Here is a 19,373-nt window from a genome sequence, read left to right on the forward strand (position 1 = left end):
AGAGTGCACATGCTACCTTTAGACCAGCATGAATTGCAAATAAGAATTTCTTTTTCTACTTAGAAAAGGAAGAGGAGGAGGAGGAAGAGGAAGAAGAATTTACTCAGGAGGAAAAAGAAAATGTTAAATTACATGCCTTGGTCTCTGTGTTTCAGTTTATCATGAAACAAAGTTATATTTGTGCTCTGATAGCTATGATGGTAAGTGCTGGCAACAGCAACAAAAAAATGTGTCTTCTGAATGTTTTCCTGAGAGCCTCATTGGTGAGTTTTCAGTAATTGTTTGCATTAGGGTTAGTAATTATCAGTATGATGTCTGCATCATTTTGGGTCTGGTTTAGGTTATTAATGCATAATTCCCAGGCTTATTATACATCTATAAATACAGCAGCGCACAGGGTTCTGGGTAAGCCATCACATTTCCAGGACTGGGAGTCCCGGCTTTTGTTGTTCGTTGAATGTCAGAAAACCACTGGGGCTCAGTTTTCTTTTGATTCCCAAGCTCTACATAAACAGGTGTCATGGTTTAAGGCCAGCTGATAACTCAGAACCGTACAGCCGTTCGCTCACTTCCCCCCCTTCCTCCCCCCCCATTCCCGGATGGATGGGGAGGAGAATCAAAAGAATGTAACTCCCACGGGTTGAGATAAGAACAGTCCAGTAACTAAGGTACAACACAAACCACTATTGCTACCACCAATAATAATGACGATAAGGGAAATAACAAGGGCTGAGAATACAACTGCTCACCACCCGCTGACCGATACCCAGCCCGATCTGAGCAGTGATCTAGGCCTTCCAGGTAACTGCCCCCAGTTTATATAGTGGGCATGACGTGCTGTGGTATGGAATACCTCTTTGGTTAGTTTGGGCCAGGTGTCCTGTCTCTGCTTCCTCCCAGCTTCCCCTCCTCCCTAGCAGAGCATAAGACTCAGAAAGTCCTTGGTCAGAGTAAACATTACTGAGGAGCAACTAAAAACATCGGTGTTATCAGCACTGTTCCCAGGCTGAAAGTCAAAAACAGTGCTGCACCAGCCACTAAGAAGGAGAAAAATGACTGCTACTGCTGAACCCAGGACAGCAGGCTTGTCATGCTTTTACTTCATTCAGAAATTTGCCTACAAAATTAAAGCATTTCATAGCAATATAGTGAATTTTTTAAAATATAATTCCTACTTCAGCCTGAGGCACGCATCCAGTTACTTACTGAGAAGAAAATACCTGTAAAGCTTGATTTCCTGTATTGGCACAGAAATGTCTCAAGAAAAACACAACTTCATGACAAGCAATATTTTGCTATTGTTTTACTTACCACCCTCATTTTTTTCCTTGTGTTGTTCCTTGCTTCTGAGCCAACTTGATGCAAATACCTTGCCCTGCACTGTAGCAAGTTTTCAGCATCATGTTCAGATCTCTCCTTATAGTCCCAATGCAAGCTTTGGTTTTACTGTTTTGGAAAGGTTTCAACTGTGATGAAATTAACCATAAAGGTTCTTGGTCCAATTTTAATGGTAAAAAAAAAAAAAAAGCTTGGCTGCTTCTTGTTTGCATAAAGTTTCAAACTTTATTTGCTGTTCTTTAACAAGAAAAGTTTCTCCACTAAATAAGGCAGACTCCTTGTGCAGAATCTGGATCTGGTTTGATGAGTTCTGAGACATTAGCAAAGTAGTTATTTTTGTATTGACAAAATGCCTCTTTTTCCTGTTTGTAAAGCCCACATGCTTCATATAATCTGCATTTCCTTTTTAATTCATTTCTAGGGTCATATCTCTCAATATCAAAGGAGGGGATATATTTAAAGTGTTTTCTTGCAGTTTAATATTGAGATATTACTGTTTTCTTAGTGGAGAAATACTATCCCAATTTTACATGACCCAAATTAATTTATGAATTTATTTATGTTGTGATCTAATGCAAGATCCACTTACATCGTAACCAAAAACAGCTTAATGTAAGTTATTTTCTTATATGGGGACAATGAAGTAGCATATTGGTGTTTTTCACGTACCCTTAAAAGACATCATTCACAAGGGACCTGAGCTAAATTGAAATATTCTTAATGTTTCATACTTTTCCACTTAAACTGAAAAGGGATCTGAAATGTTTTATTGACAGTTACTCCACAGTTATACCAGCATATATGTAACTGAGTTTAGTCATAAATCGGTAACACAGTGTTAATAAAAAGCGCTTAAAACCCCAATCTTTTTCCCCAAGTGTCGAATACAGCAGTTTTCAGTAGCTGATTTCTGCAAGCTACAGGAAACATTCTATAGTTGTGAGTATTTCAGGTAATTTAACATGATTAGTATAGACTACAGTGTGTGCGTACCATAGCTTTCCAATTTAAATTGATTCCACAAAAGCTAGAAGTTAGCTAGGTTTTGTAAGTCTGTCAGAGTGCTTGAATGTAGCATCTGTTGATACGTTATGTTGATGTTGGTTATGTTTTGATATTCCCACTCTGAATTCTTTGCTGCTGTTTTGCAAGACCTTGTGTGCCCAAAAGTCAGTCTGTATTTTCTGTCTCTTTTAATTTGGTGTACTGGGAAGCAGTGAGTTTGCTTATAAAACTTACTAAGGTGCAATTAATGCACAAAGCAGGGTTTGCTCTCAGCTGTGGACTTCTTAAGACTCTCTGCATGTTCTTCAAAGGCTTTATTGTAGCTGGCTAAGGAGCTCATAAGATGTGTGAAAGTCTCATGCCAGTGAAAATGTGCACTAAGTAGAGAAGTTTGTAAATGGCAATATGCGCAGCAGTTCCTGATTGTATCTGTGAACATTTTTTCTTCTCTTTCCTCCTTCCACAAGGCATGGAGTATCACATATCACAGCTGGTTGACTTTTGTGTTACTAATCTGGTCTTGCACACTGTGGATGATTCGGGACCGAAGGAAATATGCCATGATCAGTTCCCCATTCATGGTTTTCTATGGCAATTTACTGCTAACGTTGCAGTATATATGGAGTATTGAACTCAAGAACGATGAGCTTCCTCAAGTATCCGGTTTTTTAGAAAGAAAGGAACCTGGGGAGCTGGCATCAAAGGTAGGTGTTAAAAATAGCTGAGACCTGTTTACAAAACCACAGAATATATTGTGATTAAAAATTTGGAACTCCTGGCATTTCTTTAAGAGTGAATCTTTGGTATTCAGTATAACCGTGTTCAGTAGCAGTTTTACAATAAAGGATAAGTAATTTTAAAATAGTGTTCAGAAAATTACTTCTTGCTTTTTAAGCTAATACCAAAGCAAAAGTTTCAGACATCTTTGTAGATTTTCATGTTATTTCTGTAGAAAATCCTTAGTGGATGGAAATTATTCACTTGTTTGCTTTTATAAACTGGATACAAAACTAGATGTGATACGATTTATTAGATTAATACCCATGGGATGTCAGGTTTGTCTCTGACTATGATGGCAAGTGGAATTGCAGTGTCATTGCAATTACCAGTACTACTCACGCCCTTATGATTTCATACAAGCAGCAATGCACAGTTGTGATTGAGATTTAATTCTTTATCCTTACACCTGGAGCAGCATGAGTTGCAGTCCATTTCAGGTCAGAAACAAGAGTCTGTTGACCTTAGTGTGTGATATATTATTTTCTTTGCTGCCTTGAAAGCACTACAAAATGTATTTTGGTTGGCAAGTTTGCCTTTGGGGGTGGGAATGAGCATAATAGGAAGTTGTTTCCTAGAGCACCCAAGAGGCATGTCTCAGAGAGTGCATCTAGTTGGCACGGTTCCGCTTGCACTAAGTGAATCACTTCCCTTGTGACACCTAATTAACATTTAAGGTGATTCTGTAAGTCATTTTCCTTGTTGGCAGTGCCCTTTGGACAACCATGTCTGATTCTTTAATGCGTTTGAAAATTAGTGAGTGCTGTATTATTTTTCTCTTAAAGATAGGGCTAGTTTAGTAAGAGAGAGCTAAAGCTCAAGGGGTTCTGCAAGAGAAGTTCTACGGTTTCTCTCAATAACTTTGTAAATCTTTAAGGAGTTTTAACTGTCTTAATACATCAGCCCCTTTGATGTTGTTTCTTGGTAGCTATATCATCAGACATCTAAAACTAGCTGGTGTCAGAAATGAAGCTGTTGGGTATTTATGATAATTTGGCTTCACCCATAAAATAGAAGATATGTAATGCTGGTTTTTAGGCTGAATACAATGCACTCTGTAAATTTTACAGAATCACAGGGTGGTTGAGGCTGAAAGATTTCTGGAGATCATCTGGTCCACTCCCCAACTCAAGCAGGGCCATCTAGAGCTGATGGCCCAGGACAGTGCCCAGATGGCTTTTGAATGTCCCCAGGAAGGGAGACTCCACATATCACAACTCTACCTCCTCATTTTCCCTGCCCATGCTTCATAAAGAACCTCTGTTTCTCTACTGTGGTTCTGCAAGCCATCATACCCCATCTCTGTGATCCCAACAAGTTCGTAGCCCTGCACCGAGGTCTCTAATTCCTTGTGTTTATTGCCCATGCTGCATGCATTAGTGTGCAGGCACTTCAGAGAGGCACCTGGCACACTGATTTCCCAGAAAGGATCTGGAAGGTTTCCCTGTAATGGTGCCTTTAAGGCATTTTCTTGCTTCTGTACAAATGCTTTAAGTGACCTTGCATAAGCCCTGTTTTGCTGATTATGTGTTTCCTTCTGTTCACATTGCCCCAGACACCCTTTGCTTGTCAGCCCTGTCCATCACTCCCTCTCAAGGCTGCTATTAACTCTCCCTGTTATTCTTAGTTTAAAGTCCTTTTTATAATGGTTGAATTTAAATAAAATTTCAATACTGTATTCTTCAAAGAAACAAAAATAGAAAGAAATGTACAGTAATTCTTTCTGCATAATATTCTGCATACTGTGTGGGTGTTTTCTGGTCTGAAAAGGAAATGAAATGGGTACTGTAAAAGGTGACTAAAAGCATTTCTTTGATGTGCATCACTTCGAGACTTTTCTTGGAGCCAGCTCTGGCTCTGGAAATGCCAAAAAGAACAAGGAGTAAATGCAGCAGGGAGACGGAGCTAATCACTGCAAAACAAATCTGTGGTTTACAATATCACAGGTTTGTGTTGCAAAAGCCAGACCTCCAGGAGGTATCTGGAGAAGCTGTGACAGTTCACACAGGCTGACAATCTTCTGCTGCAGCTCAGCAATAGCTGCAGTATCAGTGAAAACAATTGTCCCTAACCTCTCCTTTCTCCCATGAAATACTTGCATATTAGATGAAAAACAGGAGAGTTCTTTACATTGTACTACTGGCCTTGTCATTCTATTGTGTGAAAAATACTTGGCTCTTACATGCTTCTTGTTTGGGATTTTATTCTTTTAAGTAGTGAAATACGTCATCTTCTGTACCACTGGAATCAGTAGAAACTTTGTAGAACGTAAGCATAAAATCAAGTGTGTGATGAATAGTCATCATATTGTTTTCTGAATTTTGGCCAGCAGTGTTGCAATCTGTTGAATTTAGCTTTTTGCAAAACACAGAAATTCACTCTTCATTAAAGACATTTATTTATTTCTAAGGTATCCTGCTGTTGTTGAACTATTATCTCTTAAAGCTTTTCAAAGAATTATGAGCCATCTTAAATCTTGTAACTGCTCCAAATGCAAGGTATATTCAATTTACTGGGCCTTCTGTAACTTAAAGATATCTAAAAAATATTTTTTTTAATTTTACAATTAATTGTGTTTAAGCACCTGAAGCACCAAACCCCTTAAATCAAAATTCAGGCTGGATCACGCTCCAGTAATGACAGTAACACTCACCTGCATGTTCTTCTTCCCTGAAAGAAGGGAAAACTGAACAAAAGTGGACAAATGGGAATTATTCCAATCAATACATAATGAAAAGATCTTTAAACTTATAAGACAGTAGTTTCAAACTGAATGGGGTAGAATAAAATCATATTGGTAAATACCTTTACAGAACGAAGCAGCAGTAAGTTATTCCTCAGTGGAAAAATGTAGATGAAATAAAGTTGTTTATAATGCAGGATGTTTCCTAAATTACTTAGGAATGTACTTAAATTACTTAACTTCCACAAAGGTGCTCTCTGACACTGATGCCATCATTGCCATTTTCTGATGAGAAAATGGCAATGAGAAAACAAAGGCATGCAAAATTCATGAAAACATATTTTTGCGTTAATAGGATGTAAGATATACAATTAGTCTGTTATTTTTGATTTTTGTTTGCAGATTCTTTTCACAATTACTTTCTGGCTACTGCTTAGGCAACACCTCACAGAACAGAAAGCACTCCAGCTTAAAGAAGCTACTTTATCTGAGGTCAAAGTTGGAAGTGAAGAAAATGAAGAAAAAGGTAAAGCCAGATTCAATTTAATTCTTCAGTCATGATAGAAGTTCCAGTTACTACATTCCTGTGAAAGCAGTTAACAAGATATCTTTCATTAACCAAGAAAGAAATCGCAAATCTATTTGCAACTGTCTTTCAGGATATAAAAATAAAACAGCTTTGAACTTTAGAAATTTAAATAAAATGAGAATTCTCTGTACTGGAAGGTAATTAAAATTACTCCTTTAAGAAACGTCACAGAACTTTCAAATAATCAGTTTACTCCTGTGTCCCTAACTCAAACCAGCAGATTAATTGCCCTAGGAGTTTAACCACAGGAGAAAAGCTTATATAGGAAAATTCAGTTGCTAAATATTGGAAGTTTTATTGTACGTAAATACTAGTACAAAGCCAGAAGTTAAACTACTGATTTCAATTGGAAAATGAGCATGTATATTTTCAGTGCAGGGGCTTATGCTGGAAGAAGCATCCCTGAGAGCAAAGTTTGCTGCTAGTTTCAGCTCATTGTAACAGCTTTACAGCCTATTCTCTTTTTTGTCCTGGGCAGGTGTTCCCCCTTACCTTCTTTGCCTGTTTCTGTCTCACTGTATGCTTATCTGTAGAAGTTCAACTCACTGAAATGGTAGAAAGCCAGCCTTGGAAGCAGTGATGTAGTGTCCTGTTTGATTAGGTACAATATTTGTCTCAGTAAAACATCTGATTAGTGCCAGAGCTGGACACTGCAAGGATTTTCAAGGCAGGAGCAAGGGAAGAGTCTAAGAAGAGGGATGGTGAATGGGACAAAAGGATTGGGCAAGTCATTTGATGGTTAAACCTTTAATACCGTTCTCATCAGGAAGAAAAGCATTGCAGCTACATGCTATGGGTATGACAAGCCCTGTTTCCCAGATATTTCTCATGTACTTAGTACTGGGGGGACTCTTAACCTGCCCTCCACCAGACTCACAAGGTTAATAACTGGGGAATCCTGACCTCTTCATAAGGCAAAATCAGCTTGTCTTTTCTGCTGTGGCTCAGGTACATCAGATGAAGCTGGATAAGTGGCGGTTTCTTTGGGAAACAGCAGTGTTAGTACAGCATTTATATTTTTTAAGCTTATTTGGTTTTATGTTAATGTTTTCTCCTACTAGTGATTTTTGGAGGTAACCACAATATTCTCTAAAGGATGAAACTCAAGATGAGAGGTTCAAACTCAGTATGAGAGTTTAAACTTCAAACTCAAGATGAGAGATTTATGGTGGTGCTGGTTGCTTCTTTGTTTTCCAGTTTAAAAGGTTTCTTGCCTGGGATTATAGGTATTGCTATGGAAAGTGTTTTGACTGTTATTCATTATACAACCCTTAGGCTTTAACTTTCCACTAACAGCTGCCTGCATTTCAGACAAAGTGAGGACTGATGTCTGGTAAGGATGTACAGCTATGCACTGTGTGGCTCCAGAAGCAGGTTGAAGCTCATATGAAGTTAAAACTCCTTCCTTTACTCTGGAGGCATGTATGATTCAGCCATACAGTCTCTTGTGAATATTGTGTTTGGAATTTCTGTATTGTGTGCAGAGATTTTACTTTCCACCCATTTCAATTCTTACTAAAGTCCCCAGAACAGACAGAGGCCAAATGTGACTCTGTATTTGCAGAAGAGGAATCGCAAGAGGGAGAAGTGGCAGAAGAACAGGAGGAGGAAAAGGAGGAGGAGGAAGAGGAAGAAGATGAGGAGGATGAACAGGATATTATGAAAGTCCTGGGGAAGCTCGTTATGGCTATGTTCATCAAGTACTGGATTTACGTCTGTGGGGGCATGTTCTTCTTTGTCAGCTTTGAGGGTAGAATTGTCATGTACAAAATCATCTATATGGTACTGTTCCTCTTCTGTGTAGCCCTTTATCAGGTAAGTGAGAGCTGTGTTAACTAAATTTTGTCCATAAATACAGTGGGCTGTAACTTTAGCTTGGTAATAAAGTAGCTCCAAACAGAATTCAGAAACAGTGTATTTGTTCTTTAATAAGATGCAACTTAATAAGATCATTTTAAGGGGTTAAGATTAATTTTCCTTTGGCTTTTGATTATAGTGACAAAGTGCATATAAATAAGAAGCATACATAGATCTCTACTCTAGGATGCCACCCTACATCATCACAAGATTTAGTCCTACATAGCCACCAGTTTTTGTGACAGCTGGTCCACACAGCTTCCATACCCCAGTGAGCAGAGTCCCTCTCCTAATGGTGATGAAACTGAATGACCAAAGCTGTCCCTGGCCTTTATGTCCGTGGCCATGTCTCAATAACCTTTTTACACTAAAATCTGTACTTGAGTGCATGCGCATCAGGAGTAAAAACTGTATCTCAAAGAACTGTGACTGCCTTAGAGTAAATGCTGTTTACTTCAGGCCAGCTAGAAAAAATAGTATTCTTTGTTGCCAGTGTTGATAGTATTTTTGTCACTGTCTTTGCCTTCAGCTTGTTTCAGCATCTTTAGTGTATGATTTTCAGGTGCACTATGAATGGTGGAGAAAGATTTTAAAGTACTTTTGGATGTCAGTTGTTGTTTACACAATGCTGGTGCTCATCTTCATCTATACATACCAGTTTGAGTCATTCCCTGGGTTGTGGAAAAACATGACAGGTCTGGATGAAAACAAGTAAGTGTTTTTAACTAATTTTTCTTCTTTGGACTTTTGAGTTCAGTGTGCTGGAATGGTCTGAGAGTATTCTTCCTTCTTCTATGGGAAAACCATCATGAGACCATCCCCCGGCATAGCTGACTTTAAGCGCTCAGCTCTGAAGCCATAGATTTATTGGTGTAACAGCAGAGATGAGCAAAAGCACAAGAGGGGGCTCAAAGAATCGTGTTTCCTTACATCTGCTGCCAAGGCCTTTGCATTGCTTCTGTTCCCAATACAGTGCCAATGCTTCTCTTTGCCTCTTTGACCATACAAACACGACTGGGGAGAAATTAAGGGTAGATTTGCAGGATTTCTGAGCTGGTGAAGATGGAGCTGCCTCCTGCTAATGAGGAGGGGCTGAGTTTCTTCAGCCTCATGGTGAGGTGGGAGTTTCTCAACAGGAGCTTACGTGAGAAAAGTACATGCAATGTGAGTGGATCTCCAGTGCAGGACTTTCATTCAGAGACAACTCATCTGGTTCAAGAGATCTATGGCAGCCCCTTATTTCCTATTGCAACTGATTTGTAATGATGTCTTATGGGAAGAAAAAGATTTTGGTGTGAAAAAGTAACTTAGTGCCTTTTTTTTTTCTCCAGACTAGCAGACCTTGGCTTAAAACAGTTTTCTGTGGCTGAGCTATTCACACGCATCTTTATCCCCACCTCCTTCCTACTGGCGTGTATTTTACACCTTCACTATTTCCATGACCGGTTTCTCCAGCTCACTGATTTAAAAGCTGTGACCAGCAAACAAGACAACACTATTTACAGGTAAAGAAACAAAGTAAATGAAACTGTTGGTTGGTTGTATGAAAATGCTGTTTCTCACTGGCTTGTAATGCTCACTTTTCATTAAATATATTTTGCCTTTGCTATGACTACCTGGCTAAAAAAGAAGGTGCTCAGTATCCAGCACCCCGCTAAACAAACGGCAACCAAAGTACCTGTCTTCCTCCACTTTACCCTACACACTGAAGTTTTTCATTTTGGGGTACATTTTCAAAGGTACTAACAGTATTTATTGTATTTATCTCACTGGCTTTGACCTTAAATGGGATTTAGATGCTGAATTGTTGCATGTGCTTTTTTGTTACTCCTGTCAGTAGTAGAGAATATGGCTTTTAATTTGGCTCACTTCTGTTTTTCAATGTCCATTTTGGGTGCCAAGTGAAGACTGGGAAATCTCTGGCAAATACCACATTTGCATTGGACGATCAGGCCTTTTTGTAAAGTTGAAATTCAGGAATGGAAAAATCCCAAACCTGGGGTCACTCTTTAAAATACAGACCATTGGCTTTCCTAGATCTTTGAGATATTCAGCAGTCTCATCTGGAAGTTCATGAGGATTTTTTCATTATTTGGGACCTCACTTTTCCTGTGTTTAACTCTTCCATATTCTCCTGCATAAAAACAAATCTGGCCTAGGATCCTGCTCCATGAGTCTAAAGCAGAGAAATGATTTCATAGTAAATTGTGTCATATTAGGCAATTTACTCTAATTCTTTGAAGAAACCAATCAATTTAGACACTTTTTAGGGTGTTTACCTGTAATTCAGCTGGGCTTCTGTGAATGGGGACTAGCTGTATAACATCATGTTCACCACAGCATGTGATGGAATAATGAGATTTTATCTTAACAGAGAATTCTGCTCTAGGACTTGCTAGATTTACAAAAGCATTTCAGATACTTCTTATGCATTCAATCTAATATGAAGCTACTTTACAGGGTATGATACAACTATGTTTGTGTTTTCTGTCATCAGTGCAAGAGAACAAGCTCTACTTTTATAGAATGCTTCCAGTTTCTGTATTTAAATATTTGTTAAAACCAGAACAAATCAAACTTGGCAAGATTTCCTAACAAAAATGCGTTATGTGGTTTTGGTTGTTTTTTTTTTTTAACTTACCTTTTTAAATGGTTGGTTGGATAATACCATTTCCTTCTGCTTTTCTTGAATTGCTAAATGTGATGGTAGAGTCAAGGGACCACTGAAGTGGCCTGTTAGCACAGTACTTGTGCAGCAGGTGTACATTAACATCTCTGACCTGGGCAGCCATGTCCTGAAACCAGAAGCCAGATAGGTGTCTGAGCTGAAATGGGGATTGTTCCTAGGCTGAGGCATTTGGGGGCATGCATTACAGTGTGCAGTAACTGCATAAGCTCTTTCGTAGCCCAAACACTTTGCATTTGTGCCAAGTAAAATAGAAACGGCTTCTACCTCCCACCTAATAGGCACAAAATGGCAAAAAAATGCAACAAAACAACAAATGAGGCAGGATTTAGGTGGGTTTATGGTACATTATACTCTGTGAAACCACTACTTGCACATTTTTCTATTATACATGAAAGATATCAAAATGATATACAACTCTTAACACTGCCTGAGGAGTGAAACTACAGCTTATTTCTTCCCTTGATGCAAAAAGTCAGTACTGAGCATCAGCTAACTCTATAGTTCAAAGCTTCAAAATGAGAGCTCAGCTGGCATTTGTATTGATGATCCATAAAGCTGGATAGGAACTAGCACAACAACCAGCTCCAGCTTAACAGTAATGCTAGCAAAACAAAATAAGTTGCAGGGGCATTTAAAATACAGATTAAAGACTCTTATGTGTATGGGCAGTTTTCTTACAAAGCAACTAAATCTCATTTTTCCCTTTTACTTTGAAAACACTAGAATTCACTCAACAGCTAGTTTGCCTTTCAAAACTGCTTATATGCTCTTTCTTTTGTAATAAACAAAAAAATTAAAATAAAGAAACTGAACGTTTGTTTTGAGTAAGCAGACAGAACTGAATCCTTTTAATAGAAAACTTGTTCAAATAACCACAGCAGATGAAAGCCGGTCATGAAAGTAATAGGGAAAACAGCTCCAGTTCCTCCATCTGTCCCTGAACTGCCATGTGTGGTTATAGTATGTTTGTGTCTAACTGAAGAGTACTGTTAAAATTGCTGAGACTGTTCTGTATTAAGATGTTGCTTCACATGAGCAAAGTTTGTAGAGTGAGTTCAAGAGTAAAGCTCTTCCAGCTACAAATAAAGGGACAGAAAATGGCACATTGGAATTGGCAGGCCAAGGCACTTCTCACTGTTTATAAAGGTGACAAAGCTGAGTGTCTCAATTTTGCATATGCAAAAATCCTCTGATTAGGACTTTACAAGCCCATTTTCTTGCTGATGAATTGTGGTACGGCAGAGATAAAGGCTGTGAGATAATTTAATATGATGCTCCATCATAATTACTTTTAAATAGAAAAGAAGCAAAATACCTATTATAGATATATCTATTACAGATACACATATCCATTATATCCATCTATTTTAAAAATATGGATATTGTAAGGCTTACTTGCTATAAAGCAGTAGAGGCTGTTCTCACATGTTGGGGACCATGTAAAGTACTTGTGGTTCTAACTGAAGTTGCATCTAGATGTCTAAGGAAGTATTGCATTTGTAGGCTTCCTAGACTTTTCACTGCATGGTATGTGTTAAGCTTTCAGATTGTGCTTTGTTATGACAATGTGTCTCTCTTGGTAGACAGGAAAGTGCATTCATTCCTATTTAACTATTTCCTTTTCTCTCTCTCTAATTCATTTCCCATTTTCATCTCATGCATTCTTGTGCTTTCATCTCCCACCTCATAGCCATGCCAAAGTCAATGGCCGTGTTTATCTAATAATTAATAGGTGGGTACTTCGGTTCTTCCTTTCCTTTAAAACAGATGTACCTTAACTTTGTTGTTACTTCTTAATTGCATTAAAGTATGTTCTTGCTGCACAGTTCTGTGAAGTAAGCAGGGAGATAATGTTCAGGTACTGTAATCTCCTGTAGCTACTAAAGCAGTTAATATATCTCTCCTCTATATTTATACGTTGCGAGTTCATTTCCCAGCTGGGAATTTTTCTCTAAAATTTTGCCCATGCCTCAATAGAGGAATAATTGGCGCTATTTGTAATTGGCTGCAGACAATAGACTTGGTTGAGGAGGCTCGTTTATCTACCCTTTGTGTGTGCATGGAAAGATGCATGCCTGCATGTGCACAGGTACACACAGACACGCAGATACACTCAGACACACGTCTCTGTCTTCTTCACAAGCATCTAAGAAAGCGAATTTGAGGGCCAGATCAATTACGGTATGTATTATGAGCTTGTACAGACTGAGATTTCCCTGTTCAGAGACAGAAATGGAACATGCAGTACACTGAAACCACTGCACGCAAAGGCTGTTAATTCATGGGCTGAGTTGAGTGCTGCAGGATCCAAACTAGAAAAGCCCATGTTCCCACCATCGTCATCCCTTTATACATGTTATCTTGAAAACAGTTCCATAAACTAGATTTATTTCATAATATTTGACTGGAGCACATGTAAGCTTTTGTTTAATCAGCTTTGAGAATAGAAGGACTTCTGAGTTTGTTGTGGCTACTGAATATAAACAGAAAAAAACAAAAAAATCCCTTGTTTAGATATTTGTGACTACCTGCTCTAACAAGAAGTTAATTTATGTATCATGTTCCCACTCCTTCTTCAAATGTCATCACATAGTTTAGGTCAGGGTTCTTAGAAGTTCACCAGAGCTCAAAACCTGGTCTGTATGAAGCCCATGTATCAGGGAGCAATGAGGGCAGGCACCTTGAAAAGGGCCAGCAACCTGGGAGCTGAGGGGCATGGCCAGGAGGAAAGGCTGGACTCTCACCCACGGGAAGTCAGGCTCAGGAACCAGCAACTGAGGGTGAGGATTAGATCTGGAGATGGTAACAAGGGTCAGCCACAACTTGGTGGGCTCTCAGCAAGTCCACAGAGGTAAGCCAGATCAACAGTGAAGGTGGGGAGTCAGTCTGAAGGTCAGGCTTAGGGTAAGTGAGGCATGGGAGAAGCACAGGCACGGCTGCAATGCAGCTGCACTGTAGCAGTGACAGCCTTAGAGTGAAAGCAGCTCCCAAAGAAAGGAGAGAGACTCCCTGCACTGAGGCTTCCTGGCCTGTCCATACACCCCACCATGTACCAAACAGCTGGCCTTGGATGCAAGCAGCAAAACCCTCTGCAAGGGTAGGGAAAGCATTTAGGGTCCTCCCCATAGAGGTATGACACTGTGTGCTTAGTTTTGAATCTTGCATATCAAATATTCAGGGTCGCTAATGTTCTGCAGAGCAGAAAGCTTTCTTTTCTTAAGGCTGTGCATGAGAGATACTCAGTAAATTGTTTTGAGCCATTTTCAAGCAATTAATGAAGTGGCAAAAAAAGCATCAAAGGACAAAGATACTTCAAAATGCACCCAGTAAGTTGTTATTAATTAATATTCTGCTCTAGCAAATTATAAGTAGATGAAATTATTAGGAGTCCAGCAAGAACCTGGGGCACGTGCCTGTTTTTAGTGGCTCTGAAATTGCTTTGATGTCTAAAACCAGATCTACTAGTATACTTATTATTGATACCGCATTTAATGAATTTGCAGGGAAGAAATGTTCTCAGTTAAAAGCATTAGTGGCTGTACCTGCAGGGCTTGTTGTCTACATTATTATTTAGTTATTTCACTTCCTAAGTATCAGACACAATACCTTTGTGTTATTTCGGATGATTTCCCACCAGTATGTGATGTCCAACCTGAAGTTGCATCAGATTAGCTGTGAAGCCTATATGGGTAGCTTGTCTTAAGTATTCTAAACTAACATAGTTTTTATATCCTAATATGTCAGTGTTGGAAGAAAAACAACCCTAACAATAAATGAGAAAGCTTAGGAAGAAAGATTCCAAGTAGGCTAACTATCTGAATAGTGGGCAGGGCTTTCCATCTAGCTTTGGATCTCCTGAGCACACGGTCCCATGCTCAAGCCTACTGATGCTGATAGAACTAAGCGCCAACATACTGAAAACTAAGTGCGTACTGAAGCTTTAGCAGGTATATATTGCATGAACCCGTCTGTATAACCTAATCACCTTCTGGATCCTGGATACAAATTGCAGCTAGATGAGTAAGGGAAAGATGAGTCCTCTCATATAAAATCCTGTGGGGTTACTGTGTTTCTGTCCAGTTTTCACTGAGGTAAGTCCTTAAGTCCTTGATTTACACCAGTGTGAATGTAGATTTTTCCATTATAAAAGTCAGTTGGGAAGATACCTTTGCACATGTGCAAAACTGTTTGATTATATGGATGCTTTCACTTCATGGGGCATTGCCTTTTAAATGGGCTCCAATGATTTGTATTAGCCAGGAATCTCTATATCATTTAAACTAAACTGAAAATTCATTTACTCTCCTTTATTCACGACCCTCCTGTTAGTACTTTATCAGAGTTTTAGGTAGATATGCAAAGTTAGTTTTAGGGAATATTATTGTTTAGTCATTTTACAGAGATTTGAATACCTTTTTTTGTACATATGCCAGCTTAAATATGAAAATAAAGTGTATCAGACAAAAAGCTGTATTTTCAGTAGCCAAAGCTACTCAACATATTGTTGGGTATAAGAGATTTCCATATTATTGGGCACTCAGGTTCATTGGTTAATCCGTGATGAAGGATTTTAGTGATCATTGGCATGACTTTATTTTTTCAGTGAGATTTTTTGGTGCTTTTGATTTTGTTAAACTCTTAAACCACCTTTTCTGCTTTTTGGGTAATTCCACTTCAGGATCATTTAGTCAAATTTCTGTAGTTTTTCCCTCATTTAAGCCACCAAATTTTCCATCTTGAAGACATTACAACTCCCAAATACTTGAAAAATAATTCTGCTTGCTTGCTTTGTCATTAACCACTTAACCTATGCGCTATAATTTTTTTAATTATCAGATGGATAAATCTAGGCTTTTAGTTCCTTGGACTGTAAAAATTCTACTTAAAATTGGCAGAATTTCATGTATAAATGGTAACAGTCCAGAATTTCACATCATGAAAAACAAATCCTGGAGATGGTACTATAGCATATTAAACTTATTTGCATTAGTCCAGGAGCGGTCTAACAGGTGCCTGAAAGTATGCTGAGTGTAGTAATTTCAACAGCATAAATAAACGTTTAGTGACCTGATCATACAGATACACACTTGCCAAAGGGAGACTTTATTGCAAGAAGTTGTACTCAAAGGGACTATTTATGGCAGTAAGTGCTATGCTCAGCAAAGCACATAGGATCGGGAAATTAGGAAGTTTTCTGCAAATACAGGAGAGTCCCAACAGCACACCTGGGGAAGAAAAAAGAAAATACCTGAAGCCATAAAAGAATGTTTCTTTTTTCAGTAAAGATTTGTACTGAGTAAATCTCAGCAAATTTGGAACCATGGCAGTGGAAAAATACCATTTCTGAGTTGAATCACTTGTATCCCAGTTTTGGTTGTCTGAAAATTGCTTACAGATTTAATAACAGATAGTTAGAAATATAAGAAAAAATCCCAGTGAGATGTAGAAAAGAGAGAGAGAATGAATGGCTTGGTCAAAGACAGACATGATAAAATATATAGAAGTCACAGCCTTGGAATTTTTGCTTTTGTTTGTTTCCAGACCTATGGCTGGAAGAAAATTTGCAAATTCCTTGGCTTCCCAGCTGCATCTTCCAATTGGAAGAAGGTGGAAATGCATTTACAGTAATCAGTCAGATACTTGTGATGATTCAGCTGCATTACTGATAGCATGGTACACTGACCATGTTTAGCACTGGTGTAAATAAGTGGCCCCGTTTCCATCTGTGCTGCAATTCCTTTTTTATTCATAGAAGCGCCCTGTGAATGTCATGATGGCATGCTCTTGGCATCAGAAGGCTTCTGCAGATGGAGCAGGAGAATGCTTTATGACTTGTGATATAGCATGACATATTTGTCAGTGACCTTCTTCTGTAACCCCTCTGTTCTCATCTCCCTTTTCTTTCTGTTCCAATTACCTTGAGCAGCCTCAAGAAAAAAATACCAAACCACCAAAATGAGTAAGTCCCCTATGAAGTCATGAAATGTTTCCTCTTAAACAATGTCATTTCATGCTTCTACATCTTAAACTCTGACCATTTTCTCCTGTGGGGAAAATGTCAAGTTTAAGTGTCAATACCACTCATTACTAACTAACCATTAGTATCTGAGTGAGAAGTAGTTACTAATACATTCCGACTCAATTTGCAGTGTGTGTTTGGAGAAAGTACCAGAATCATTAACTTTTCCACTTCTAAGGCATTTTCCATGAATAGTTTGTTTTTTTTTTTCTAATTATATATCTTGAAAAAGAAAAAGACTACAATGCCATTACTGCTCGGTTTGCTAACACACTACTATTTACCAACAGACTGGTGCACCAAGATGGAAGCCTGCCTGACATAACTATGATGAATTTAACAGCCAGCAGAGAAAAGGAAGAGGATAAAATGCTGGAAGAGGCTGGTGAGAAAAGAATGGAAGAGTCAGAGGGGGAGGGGGGGAAAGGGAGGGTCGATAAAGGAAAAGAAGAGAAAGAAGATGAGGACAAGGAAGATGATGATGATGAAGATAACGAATCGGAGGAAGAAGAAACTACAGGTAAGCTCTGCAGATTGGAAACTTTGTCTTCCTCTGCCTTAGTTAACAGTGGCAACTGATGGTTCGTATTTGGTCATCCCTGCTCACCTTACATTTTCCTGCTAATTTTGCATATAGTCTTTTCCAAAAGAGACTGAACTAAGCAGATGGCTACCTGTAAATTATTTAACAAACTATAGGCTCTTCTAGGGAAAAATCATACTTTTTCTATAGGATCCCGAGAGGATAAAAACAAAAGAAACCCCTCACCTTTTTCAGGTGGTCTGGGTTGGATTAATAGGAGGTTACCCCAAATCCTAAGAACTCCTTTAGAGTGAAATCTCTTTATAATAAAAATACACATACATATTTAATCTCTGATACTGCATGCTTTCAAGGCACTCCACTCCAGAAGTCTCAATGGCTTTGCTTCATTATTCATGTGCACATTAGTGCCGTATTTTTCACTTCTGAATATGGAATGTGTAATTGATGCCAGATGAACATAAAAATGCTTAAGTGCAGACATGGATAAGGCTGATGTTGTCATCCTTAATATTGCTAGGATGAAGTCCTAACATGAATTATTTCCCTGAATCAGTTTGTAATATGAGCCACGAGGAAGAGCATTTAATGCCCAAGGAAATGGAAATGTTTGGAAATGGCATTACCATGGATTTAGTTACTCCAATATGCCAGTATTTATAGGACTGTGACATATAAACAGGGACAGGGTCTTTGTCAAGCAAAATGGCTTAGCTGCCTCAAGGAAGCTGAACTGAAACTATTTACCTGTCTTGGCTGGCAGATCTTTCCTTACAGAGGTGTTCATGGAAGCGTTTTTTGGCCAGCTCTCATGCAGTCTTATGAGGGGTGATGAGTTTGTTGCCCTCTAGACATCCTTACATTGTGGAAGGGCTTGGGGCCAGAGGCCAGCTGGTGAAGGTTACCCTGCGCAGTGACACATACAAGCAGGGAAGTGGGGAGCCCCAGCCTCCTCCCTGTGGCCCTTTTTGCACCCTGGGGCCCTTTTTGCACTGCAGTGAGTGGGGCTTGGCAGTAACATGAGGTGCAGCAGTCATGTGTGATACATCTTTAAGCTGTACATGCATTTATTGCTAGCAAAGATTTATATTATTTTTATATAGCCATGTGGCTGGAGTTTTGACATTAAATATGTTCACATGTGCAGACTTTATTACACAGTGATATACAATTTTTCAATGGATGCAGTCAGGCCTGTTTTTTACCCCATGTGCAGTTAGTGCCTGGACATGCTAGACAGTTTTCTACAGTACCTTTTCTGCCTGCTTCACTTAACTGGCACTGTCTGATTATACCCTGCATGGTGGCAACACTGTAAATAAAAATACATGCAGTAAAAGAATGAGTGGGAGCATCTAATTCTATAAATAAAGACTTTACTTAAATACAGTCATTGTGCCTATAAAAGCACACATGCAGGATTAAAGTTCTATAGCTTAATTTATTTGGCTGGTTTAATTATGTACTCATTTACATCAGTCAGCATTTTTATTAGGATTTTGTAAGTTGTAATTGGAGAAAAAGGGCAGAAGAAAAAAAAGGGATTTGGTTGTTAGGTATTCCAGAAGTTTGCCTTTTCACACAAGTGTGCATGTGTTCTTCACACAAATATGCACAGAATGACCATCTTGGTTTGCTTTATATATAAAATCAGCAGATAAGTTGAAATAATTATACTCAGAAGCTGGTAGCTCCTTTGCATTTTTACCAGCTTAGACAGTGATGTGTATCAGTGTCACTTGAAAATGTTTCCATCTCTGATGTTAACTGCACGAATGTTCTCACAGCATGCAAAATCCTTCCTAATCTCCAAAGTGCTTCTGAAACCCTTAATACAGTGTGAAGACTTTATAATAATATATACCAGCCTGG

General features: G+C 38.7%; 1 protein-coding gene across 1 annotated transcript in view; it reads left to right on the plus strand.

The window, feature by feature from the left end:
- PIEZO2 (piezo type mechanosensitive ion channel component 2) overlaps positions 1-19,373 on the plus strand; it is a 295,110-nt gene that overhangs the window by 207,780 nt on the left and 67,957 nt on the right. Inside the window, exons 12-20 of the mRNA XM_057397456.1 lie at positions 64-200; positions 2,811-3,047; positions 6,206-6,329; positions 7,957-8,207; positions 8,812-8,960; positions 9,581-9,754; positions 12,629-12,670; positions 16,865-16,897; positions 17,248-17,477. Of these exons, the coding sequence (XP_057253439.1) occupies positions 64-200; positions 2,811-3,047; positions 6,206-6,329; positions 7,957-8,207; positions 8,812-8,960; positions 9,581-9,754; positions 12,629-12,670; positions 16,865-16,897; positions 17,248-17,477 (1,377 nt within the window). The remainder of the gene's footprint in view (positions 1-63; positions 201-2,810; positions 3,048-6,205; positions 6,330-7,956; positions 8,208-8,811; positions 8,961-9,580; positions 9,755-12,628; positions 12,671-16,864; positions 16,898-17,247; positions 17,478-19,373) is intronic.

This window comes from Pezoporus wallicus, unplaced genomic scaffold (genome assembly GCF_028554395.1).
Source record: "Pezoporus wallicus isolate ANWC-B61680 ecotype Strahan unplaced genomic scaffold, APGP_CSIRO_Pwel_v1 contig_227, whole genome shotgun sequence".
NCBI classification, from domain to species: domain Eukaryota; kingdom Metazoa; phylum Chordata; class Aves; order Psittaciformes; family Psittacidae; genus Pezoporus; species Pezoporus wallicus.